General features: G+C 56.1%; 3 protein-coding genes across 4 annotated transcripts; 2 read left to right on the top strand and 1 right to left on the bottom strand.

Moving 5' to 3' along the window:
* Positions 1-1,290: 1,290 nt before the first annotated feature.
* On the top strand, positions 1,291-2,597 carry SDRG_00906 (hypothetical protein). The gene has a single exon (XM_008606410.1). The coding sequence runs from the start codon at positions 1,305-1,307 to the stop codon at positions 2,475-2,477; it is 1,173 nt and encodes a 390-aa protein (XP_008604632.1). The 5' UTR covers positions 1,291-1,304; the 3' UTR covers positions 2,478-2,597.
* A 291-nt stretch (positions 2,598-2,888) lies between these two features.
* SDRG_00907 (hypothetical protein) lies at positions 2,889-4,694 on the top strand. The gene is made up of 4 exons (XM_008606411.1): positions 2,889-3,003; positions 3,047-3,422; positions 3,466-3,965; positions 4,021-4,694. The coding sequence occupies exons 2-4, from the start codon at positions 3,062-3,064 to the stop codon at positions 4,549-4,551; spliced, it is 1,392 nt and encodes a 463-aa protein (XP_008604633.1). The 5' UTR covers positions 2,889-3,003; positions 3,047-3,061; the 3' UTR covers positions 4,552-4,694.
* A 128-nt stretch (positions 4,695-4,822) lies between these two features.
* Positions 4,823-8,362, bottom strand: SDRG_00908. 2 transcript variants are annotated; one of them, XM_008606413.1, is made up of 12 exons: positions 8,282-8,362; positions 7,929-8,234; positions 7,547-7,885; positions 7,302-7,499; positions 7,116-7,247; positions 6,876-7,070; positions 6,531-6,833; positions 5,997-6,484; positions 5,794-5,957; positions 5,428-5,748; positions 5,141-5,382; positions 4,823-5,088 (listed from the first exon to the last, which is right to left on the bottom strand). In XM_008606413.1, the coding sequence occupies exons 1-12, from the start codon at positions 8,306-8,308 to the stop codon at positions 4,939-4,941; spliced, it is 2,865 nt and encodes a 954-aa protein (XP_008604635.1). In that variant the 5' UTR covers positions 8,309-8,362; the 3' UTR covers positions 4,823-4,938. The 2 variants fall into 2 exon arrangements, with proteins under 2 accessions (XP_008604635.1, XP_008604634.1); XM_008606412.1 differs by having other exon boundaries at positions 7,302-7,885.
* Between the last annotated feature and the right edge of the window lie 1,795 nt (positions 8,363-10,157).

Here is a 10,157-nt window from a genome sequence, read left to right on the forward strand (position 1 = left end):
CAGGGCACGGCGCCTGGCATTAACTGCTGGATGGTGTGCGTGGCGCCGCTTTCGTCGGATGTGTGCGCGGTGCAGGAGTGCAAGGGCCAGGCAATTTCGTGCAAGACACCGGCGACGAAGGCTCCGACTCCTGCACCGACTCCTGCCCCGACGGCGGCCCCTACGGACGCTCCTACCGCGGCTCCCACGGGAACTCCCACGGGAACTCCCACGGCGGCTCCCACGGACGCTCCCACGGCGGCTCCTACCGCGGCTGTCACTGATGCTTCTACGACCAAGCCGGCGTGCTAATCTTACGATCGCGTGCATCTCTCTCGAATACAGTATAGAGTTAAGTTCAATAAAATTTTGCAGCGTTTCAACTAATGCCTGACTTCGTCGCCAACTTCCATTGCATCAAATATTGTGTTCTCACGTTTTATGCTAATGTACATGCCCTCAAAAATATATTTGACTGCAAGCACTATACGTAATAAGTGTTTATTAATATGATGTGCTCGTCAAGCGCGCCATTGAGACTTTTCCGCGCTGTCCATTAACGGGGGGGCACGTAAACTTTTCAAGATCGCCAATCTTGAAAGTCGAATCTTTATCCGGATCCGGATAACACTTAGAATGAAGCTTGGGACACTCTGACAAGCATCGTTCGACGCCCTTTTGTGTGTTGAAGCCGGCGTCAACGGCGCGGAAGCCACGAAACATGGACTAAGGACTTCGATGTTATACACCCATTCCCAGAAGCGGGACGCGGAAATCACCTTTATGCTGTCGACCGTGAGCCGCCTCGAAGCTCGTAGGAGAAGCACTAGCTAATCATTTCTCATGAAGCTTTGCTTCATTTGGCGTGCATGGATGAGAGTAAGAACACCGGATGAATTAGTCAAGTCATTTCATCTCGTATTAACACGACCGAAAAGATTGTCGCATTTCTGCCGTTCTTGCCCCACCGTGCGCAGATATTACTTTTGGTCCTGGCTCCAAAGGTTGCAGAGGCCGCACCCGATGCGCTTTCGAAGCATTGCAGGGTGCGATAGTCCTTCCAAATGATGTCGATTCCGTAGTCGATGCCCTTGGGAATGCGTAGTATCCTATATGCTTATCAACGCATCTCGTCATGTGACCTGGCACACGAGAATGAACCCGAGTGTCCGACCGCTAAAGTAGCCTTCCATCCAGCAAGCCTCTTTGAAGAGAACGAGCCTGGTCCGCGGAGATGGCGCGTTCGATCTTGTCCGCTGGGACGACTAGCAACACCTTTCTCCACCTTTATCTTTTCACTTTTCGATTTGCCTTCGACTGCGCACATGGTGTCCCTCTGGCTGCCGCTCAGCGCGCTCGCTGCCACCGCCCTCGCCGCGACGTACCCGTCGTTTACGATCCCGGCCTTTGACTTGGCGGAGCCCGACGGCCTCCTTCCGGCCCTCGCCGCCAATGGCATTGCCAACATCAAGAACATCCCTCGCTTTGCCGAGACGCGCGCCGCCTACATGAAGGCAGCCACGATCTGCGTCGCGACCCACGGTGCCTTTCCCGGCCTCCAGCAGCGTACGTTGGCCGACGCCACGCGCCGCTTGACGCTGAGCAGCCGGTCGTCGCTTGGCTTGAGCGACACGATTGTGTCGCAGTGCCCGGACCTCATCACGGCCCACGATGCGTACACGTCGTTGCTCGACACCGTCACGGCGTCACTTGCAACCTTGCTCCATGTGCCCAACGCAACGAGCCTCGCGGACATCGTCGCCAATGGCGCGCACCTCGACCACTTCCACGGCTACACCCGACTCGATGCAACCAACGCATCGCGCGATGACCTGACGCTGCAGATGCACACGGACAACGGTCTCTTTCTTCTCACGTCGGCGCCGCTCTTCTTCACCGACCGTGGCGACGCGGTGATGTCGCCAGACCCGATCGCGGGCTTGATCATTGAGCTGAACGCGACACGCGTGCACCCGACGCTCAAGGAAGACGAGCTCACGATCATGGTCGGCGACGGCGTGACGCAGTGGGGCAGCTTTGGACACACCTTTCCGAGCGTGCTTCACGGGATGGTCATGCCGGCGGCGCCTGGCGTCTTCCGCGCCTTCTCGGGTCGCATGCTGCTTCTGCCGGCGTCGCATGTCATGACCAACACGGGCCTTTCGTTTCAACAGTACAACGATCGCGTCGCGCGCCACTTGGTCGACCGCGATGCGATGCCGATCGGGTGCCCCGTCGGCCGCAAGCTTGTCGCGATGGACGCTGCGTGCACGTACGGCGTGTGGAAGGCGACGCCAGGCAGCCCACCGCGCGTGACGGACGCCAACTGCACCCAGTGGTGCAACAACGGCGACTACGCGAGCGACTGCGCGAAGAACAAGTGCATGCGCAGCGCGACGGCGCAAGGCGTCAACTGCTGGATGGTGTGCTCCAAGGTCCTCACGACCTGCGCCACATCGTCCCAGATCTGCGCCGGCCAAACCCTCCGCTGCAAGTAACCCACTTCATCATTCCATTTCGAGCACGACGCACAGGGTTCTTTATCGATTGCTGATGCGTTGGTCCATTGCATCGCTAGTGCACCTAGAAACACATGGCTTGTCGGGGCCTCAAGAGCAAATTCGATCAATTCAAGTGGACGGTGGGGTCCTTCTGGCATTAGCTCCAGCATTGGCTTCGTAGACTCGTACTCCTCGACGTGGCTTATAGCAGCTTCTACTAGCTACTAGACCACCCTGCGCGCTTGGTCGCACTGCACTGTCGACAAGCCATGGTCCATCGGCGGCTCTCCATGACTGCAGAGTTGCGATCTTCCGAAATCCAAACCAGATATTTTTAAAACGATGTGCGTGCATTTTTGCGGAATGTATCGAGCGCGTGGTGCATTTTTAAAAATACGTCTAAAAATACAACCATACAAACTTCAAGTCGATACAGCGGGTGAAACCGGAGTCGGGCCAACCTACAAACTGCAAGTGGCAGTTCCCGAGCCATCGGTGAAGCGGTCGACGGCCGACGACGACGGTATGCGCCGCCATGCTGCTGGCTCATGCAGCGCGCTCTGTAGCTGCAGTAGGCGCCCATGCAGGCCATCAACGAGACCGTCATCTTGGGCGGCGACGTCACGGGCAATGGCACCGTGCTGGGCATTCCGCTGAGCCTCATCGAGACCGAGCGAGGCTATTTCCTCTTGATCGCCGCGTTGGCCGCGCTTTTTGCGTCGGCGCTCACGGCCTTTAGCATGTACCAGCACTTGCGCGCGTATACGCGGCCGCATCTGCAGCGCTACATCCTGCGCATCTTGCTCATCGTGCCCGTGTACGCGGTCGGGTCCTTTCTCTCGTTCAAGTTTGTGCACCAAGCCGCGTACTTTAACATTGTCCGAGACATGTACGAGGCCTTTGTTGTGTACAGCTTCCTCAACCTCGTCCTCGCCTTTGCCGGTACGCGCCTTGTGCTATGCGGCGAGGACTCATATATGCGCAGGCGGCGAATCGCTCTGTGTGAGCAAGATGGTGTCCGAGGCCGAGATCCCGCATCCGTTTCCCTTTGGCTACTGTTTTTCGCCCATGGCGCGCGACGGTCGGCTCCTCCGCAACTGCAAGAAGGCGACGATTCAGTTTGTGTTTCTCAAGCCCTTCATGGCCGTCCTCTCGCTGCTCATGCTCGCGATCGGCGCCTACGACTCGGACGGGTTCCAATGGCTTCTCTGGATCGTCTATAACGTGAGCTACAGCATCGCGCTCTACGGTCTCCTTGTCTTTTACCTCGCGACCAAGCACATTCTCGCACCATTCTCGCCCGTGCTCAAGTTTTTTGCGGTCAAAAGTGTCATCTTTCTGACCTTTTGGCAGACGCTGCTCATCGACGACCTTCCCGAGATTTCCAAGGAGCAAGCCTTCGCCTGGAACGACTTTGTGCTTGCACTCGAGATGGCTCCGGTGGCTCTCATGTATTATTTCTCCTTTGGGGCTGGCCAATTCCGGGTACTTATGACTATGGTTCTATATCTATATATATCGCGAAACAATGTGGGCATAGAACACGTGCGAAGCGATTCCGGCGTCCGAAGTTGTCAAAAACATGAAGGAGGTGCTGAGCGTCCAGGACATTGTCGCTGACGCGTACCACAACTTTATGCCGAGCTACCAAGACTACATGCTCCAGCGCGCCGACGACGAGTTCCCAGAGAAGATCCGGACGCAAACCTTCCTGGCGGGCAACCTTGACGCCCCCACGACGACCAAAGAACAGGGAAGCGATGATGCCGGGCTGCGCGTTGCCGTCGACGTTGGCCAGAGCGGGGAAGGCAAGCCGTTGGCACCGTCCACAACCTCGGAAGCTTCAACGGTCTTACCGGACGACGATGACGAAGAAGAGACGGTCGTCGAAGCACCCAAGCAGGTGCTCTCACCTCGGGTGATGTCACCGCGCACCCCGTCGATGCTCGACTTGGAGGTGAAGAAGGAGTCGATTGCGATGCCATACTCCATGTCGGACGAAGACGAAGACGAGACGCTTCTGGATACGCCTCGGCGCCACACGGACAAGTCAAGTCTCCTCAATTCGTAGCCAAAGAAGTGTACATGGATGCTGCATGAGAAGAAGCGAGCTAGCGTAGGAGGCACCGCCATGGTGACTCAAATATATAAGTATCTAGTTCGGCAACACGAGAAGAGAACTAAGCGTATGGACTCAGTGGGAAATTCTAGTGATTTGCGAATTACTGAAGGTATGTAACCACAGTAGCCACGCTGTTTCATTCCATCAAACAGGAAAAAGACTGGGCGATTCGAGTCTATATCAAGTGGCTTTCGTACACATGGGCACATGGGATCTTCGTTTGGGCAGTCAAAAGTTTATCCACCATATTTTCAGAAGTCCACAAGTCGGTGTTTATCGTGTGGCTGTGATGAGTCCTATCGAGCCTAGTAGGTGCTGCCTATTCCGCACTATGGCTTAAGTGGGCTTGGCGAGTGGCGACTCCTTTAGCCGTCGACTGAACGGTGTCGCTTGAATATGCTTCTTGTTAGCTCCGTCTGCAGCTTCGTCACCGGCCTTCTTGTCGTTGACGGACGGCGCCGACAAAGACCGTTCCAGAGTCTTGGTCTACCAAATACTGCATCAATATCGCTGCATCCAAGCTCCCATCATTGCGTACCGACGCATCGTCGAGTGGTGGTAGCTGTTTTTTGGGGTGGGCAACTTGGAGGCCGCCGGCGCGCCCGCTCCAGAGCTGCTCCTTTTGCTTTGCTTTTTCCATTTCGATCGCGGCGAGGCGCTTGGATTTTTGCAGTTTGGCCCACTCGCGCTTCTTCTCGAGCGCCGCTGCGTTCGCCACTTCCAACGTCGTACTCGTGCGCTTGGCAAAGAGCTTGGTGTCGCCCGTCACCGACGATGGCACTAGACAGCGAGCTCAGAATCATATGTCGAACATTCCGTGCATACGCGGTGCCACCGCCACATGGTCGATCGTGTCAAGGTCCAGCGCCAATGACGACCGCCCGGCTTCGTTCTCTCGTACGTCAATGACGCAAATGGTCTCGACTTGGATGAGACCGTCGGCGTTCGCATTCGACGGCTGGGCACCAAGCGCTTCAATCTTGCCGCCTGCGTGGACGTAGACGTGCTTGATACGAGGGTTGCGCCCGAGGGCTTCCGAGAGCACGCGGACCCCGTCGTCGCCAATGCGGTTTTTGCGTAAGTCAATATGACTCAGCGCGCAGGTCGAGAGCGCCAAGATAGCTGCTATCGCGCGGGCCCCTTCGCCTACCCATACAAAGTGCATCCCCTTCACAAATGCGACCAACGGACTTGTGATGGTATTCGACTGCAGCTGGAGCTCTTGGATCGAGCTGTTGTTGCGCAAGAGAGCCGCAATTGCGTGCACTTCTTCGTCGCCGACGCCGCTTTCTGGCAGCTTCAAAACGACGCGGGTGCTCTCCACCGGCGTACGCGACTTGATCTCGTGCACGTACCTACCAAACATGAAATTTAACAATCATAACACAACTTACCGAAGGAGCGTTTTCCGCTTGGCGTCTTCTTCAGCGTTCAACCGTTCTTGGAGCCACTGGGCCTTCTTGCCGACGTGGTCCAAATGGTCTTGCTTGGACGCAAGCATCTCTCGGACACTAAGCGTCGCTTCTTCGCTCATCATGAGTTGATGCACGAGGACGGCGAGTTTCTCGACGAGGCGCTGCTTGGTGTTGGTTTGCTTTTGTGCCCACTTGAGGAAATGGTTGATGCCGAGCTTGTCGAGGTACTCTTGACACCCATTGTTGCTGCGCTTGGGCTTGATGACGAGGAGGCCGCCGTGGGAGGACCGACACTCGACGAAAAACCGGCCCGCGGCTTCGTGCTCCTTGTCGTCCGCTGGCATGTCGTGGGCTTGGTTGCTGCTTTGGCCCGAGTCGACAATCGCTATATCGGCGCTTGGCAGCGTCTGGTTAAGCAGCTTTGTGGTGAGCGCGTCGAGCTTGATGAGCGCTGTATCCAGCTCTTCCTACAGAGGATGCGTTGAAAGTCGTGACAGAGGACGCGAAGTGTACCTGTTTGCAGCGCAGCGCTTCGGTGACGACACGGTTGCTGTCACCGGTCGTGTTGAGCTTTTGCGCGAGCTCCGTGTTCTTGTCTTGGAGACTCTGGATCTGTGCCTGCATTTTCTTCATGTCTTCTTTCGTACAGAGCTTGGCCTCTTCGTCGGCTTGCATCTTGTTGAGGAGAAAGCTCAATCGCGAGCTCATCGTTTTGAGCTTCTCGGCCAATAGCGTTCGCTCTTCGGTCTCTTTGAGTTTCGCTTTCACTTCGTCGCGGCAACGAATGCTGAGTTGCGCGTTGTGTTTTTTCAGCGCCTTTTCCAGAGGTTAGGTTGGAGCATATAGACCTCACGTCACCTGGAGCTGTTCCAAGAGCACATTCTTGTCGAGCTCTATTTTCACGCGACTTTTGCCTTCTTGCGTCACGTCTTTGAGCAAGCGCGCGTTCTTCTTCTTGAGCGACACCATTTCCATCTCCTTTTGCTTGAGCGCTTCGAGCGACTTGGTTTTACCAAGCTCGGCGAGCTTGAGTCGCTCGAGCAGTTGAAACACCTGCCAAATGTCGTTCCATGGTCTCGCACTGCGCACAATCCTCACCTTTTCTGCCATTTCCCGCAGCTGGTCGGCCGAGTCACGGTTCTCAGCCTCCATGCGCGTACGTTCTTGCTCCGCCTTCTCCAAGCGTGCTTGAAGCGTATGCTTGTCGGCCACCAACTGGTCGTTCTCGACCTAGACGCACGCAAAGGCTATCAGTGGCTTGCTGACACAGATTGCTGGTGGGACTTGGAGGTGTTTGTTGGCGTCCATTTGACTGCGCTTGACCTTGCTCTCGAGCTGCAGCTGCGTCTCGCGCTCCTGGCCTTGCTCCAGCAGCTGCCGCACGCGCTCTTCCATGCCGTGGAGCGTATCATCGCTTTGACGCTTGGCTTCGTCGAGCGACTGAATCTTCTCCAATAGCTGATATTGCTTTTCCTTTCGAACCTACACACGCACCACTTTCCATCATGCACGCAGGCAAGACCAAGTACGCGGAGTTGCTCGTGGAGCGACTCGAGCTCGACTTGGGCCTTCATCTTGAGCTCGTTGTTGGACGTTCGCAGCTGGTCCGTGTCGATGCGGAGGAGACGAACTTCTTCGGCGCGGAGCTGGCTGTCACGCACGGCGCGGCCCGCAATCTCTTCGTGCGTCTTGGCCGTCGTCAGGAGCGACGCGTACTTGCTAGCGAGCGCATCGGCATCGAGCTTGATCGACGCGTTCTCTTTGGCGAGAGCGCCCGATTGGCTCTCTTCAATCTCGAGCAGCCGGAGGAGCTCGCCGTTGTGGTCCGTGAGCACCTTGATCTGCTTTTCCTTCTCTTCCATGCTGTTCTACGCGCCGCAATAGCATCGAGTCCCACAACCATCGACGTACCTCAGCTTTCTTTAGGTGCGCGTCCGCAGCCCGCGCGCGGCTCTGAAGCTCAAAGTTGCTGTCCCGAAGACTCCGGTTGTCGTCCTCGAGCTGCAGCTTGGTCATCTTGAGCGATTGAAGCTCGTCGTCCATGTTGTTGAGCGTGTTGAGGAGCTGGTTGTTTTGCTCGCTTAGGATCCGCAGCTGCTCGTCCTTCATCGCCAGCGCCTCGAGCGCGCGCGCCTCCTTGTTGGACTTGGCCATTGACGCGCCGCCTGCGAGGAGCGATGCGGCCTTGGTCACCGAGTTGGACCGCCCAAAGACCTTCTACGACACGTCTCGTATTGCTGTATACTGCAGATACAGTCGTCTACCTGGTCCTCTTGGCCCGTCTCGTCCATGCTCTTCACGGCCGTCGGCAGTCGGTTACCGCCAAGAATAAATGCGGCGCTAAACGACTCCCACAGTGCGTGAAACGAGCCGTCAGGAAAGTAAAATGTGACGTGTGTGTACACGATTGTCATGTGCTCTTGCATCAAGTTATCAACGTGCGAATCGCAAGATCGATAATGTGCTTTAGGCGAGGAAGGTGGGAGGCAAGTCTACATAATAATCACCGAAGTCCCCTGTCGCTCGCAGCACCACCGTCACTTGAACGCATTCATGGTCTTGCTTCGTTCAATATGATTCCATCGACTCGTGCCAACTCCGACGTAGAAAGCGGGTTAACTGCTCTGCGATGCTACCACGTCATTCCACGACATTATAGGAATTGCAATTCTACTCTCGAAAAGTTGCGCTTCCATGACCAAGCTCAAGTCAATGAGGCAACTACGCAGTCAGGCGTACCGCACAGGCCGTCTAGATTCGTTTTTGTGCATTTGCCGCAGTAGAGACATTGGTCTCTCGCAGTGGGCGTAGGAACTAGGATGCTTCTCATGTGGCTTTCTAAGTAACGTTATATCAAGTAGTACATGGGAATCTTCCATCCACTCAATCCAGCGCTCGACTAATTAACGATGCGCCCACACACGCCTAGAATTCTCGCCATGTGCTGCCTTGTGCAACCGGCAAGTACGCGTACTATGCCCCCTCCTTGGCAGCGTCAATTGCTGCGTACGACGTAGGATTACTTGTAGGGCACCTCTTGCCTTGCAAAACTTGGCGGTACGGGTGCAGCTGCATTTCTTTCGGAGAGCGCGACGAAGGACCCCGTCGAATGTCCCTGCGACAATGCCGCGGCGAGCGCCAACAATTGCAGCCTCAATCAATCCATTTCAACAACCCAGCATGTGGTTGGTTTGGCTCCCAGATGTGGCGTTGCCATGGTTGTTGCCGAGGTGTCATCTTGTTGCGACCGCAATTGTTGAATGGACAGCCTCGCGTGTTTTTGTAATATCCTGATGCTTCGATCATCTGTTGTATGTCGTGCGGCCGTCACGCAGCTGCCATCTTGTGTGGTCAAAGCCCCAGCTCATTCCACGACGGTGGTGTTACTTGATCGAAACGTGAGCGTTGTGCTCGGGCTCACGACCTCGCAGTTTCCCATGCTCGGGCAGTCGCCTTGGCTCCGTCGCAAGCGCCACTGTATCCACACGTGCGTCTGTCGCGCGAGAGGTTTTGCATAAACAAAGCGGGGTAAAAGTACTACGGTTGGATTTTCAATTGCAGTGTCTTAACCCATCTTGCCGCTGTTGTTTAATGGGGTCTTCGAGTCAAATGGATGTCATGAAACGAGCGGATATGTAATGAGCTTCGACTTTCGTCGTTCTGGATGGGCACTTGGCGACGGAACGGACTCGAAGCGGACCCTGCAAGTTGTCGTCCACACTGTCGTCCACGGGCGAAAGGCGCTCCTCTGTGAAAGGCGCTGCATCTGATTCTACTAGTAGCACGTACCACGTACTGCTCACCGGAAGCGATTACGCACAGTACAATGCAACGATCTGGGCGGAATCTCAAATCGACGGACGCTGCTTGGGTGCCTTTGACGGGTGAGTCCTGAGATGTGCCACGCCTGAACCCATTCGCAGCAACAACGTCCCCACTTTTGCTTTTGCTCTCGACCGCCATGGTGGCTTCCAAGCTCGCAATCCTGTCGTTCCTCGCGTCGGCGACGGCCGCGAGCATCTTCGACTACCCGGCGTACACGATCCCGGCGTTCGACCTCGACAACCTCTCGGACGCCGACGCCAACGCGCTCGTCGCCGCGCTCAAGACCAACGGCATCGTCAACCTCAAGAACATCCC

This window comes from Saprolegnia diclina, assembly GCF_000281045.1.
Source record: "Saprolegnia diclina VS20 unplaced genomic scaffold supercont1.2, whole genome shotgun sequence".
Taxonomy (NCBI): Eukaryota; Oomycota; class Saprolegniomycetes; order Saprolegniales; family Saprolegniaceae; genus Saprolegnia; species Saprolegnia diclina.

Excerpts from the sequence above, each read along its gene's own strand:
- SDRG_00906 (XM_008606410.1), top strand. The coding sequence starts at position 1,305 with ATGGTGTCCCTCTGGCTGCCGCTCAGCGCGCTCGCTGCCACCGCCCTC.
- SDRG_00907 (XM_008606411.1), top strand. The coding sequence starts at position 3,062 with ATGCAGGCCATCAACGAGACCGTCATCTTGGGCGGCGACGTCACGGGC. Across the intron at positions 3,423-3,465 it reads CCTCGTCCTCGCCTTTGCCG|GCGGCGAATCGCTCTGTGTG; the intron begins GTACGCGCCTTG and ends ATATATGCGCAG. Across the intron at positions 3,966-4,020 it reads TTGGGGCTGGCCAATTCCGG|AACACGTGCGAAGCGATTCC; the intron begins GTACTTATGACT and ends ATGTGGGCATAG.
- SDRG_00908 (XM_008606413.1), bottom strand. The coding sequence starts at position 8,308 with ATGGACGAGACGGGCCAAGAGGACCAG. Across the intron at positions 7,248-7,301 it reads ACGCCAACAAACACCTCCAA|GTCGAGAACGACCAGTTGGT; the intron begins GTCCCACCAGCA and ends GCGTGCGTCTAG. Across the intron at positions 6,834-6,875 it reads TGCTCTTGGAACAGCTCCAG|GCGCTGAAAAAACACAACGC; the intron begins GTGACGTGAGGT and ends CCTCTGGAAAAG.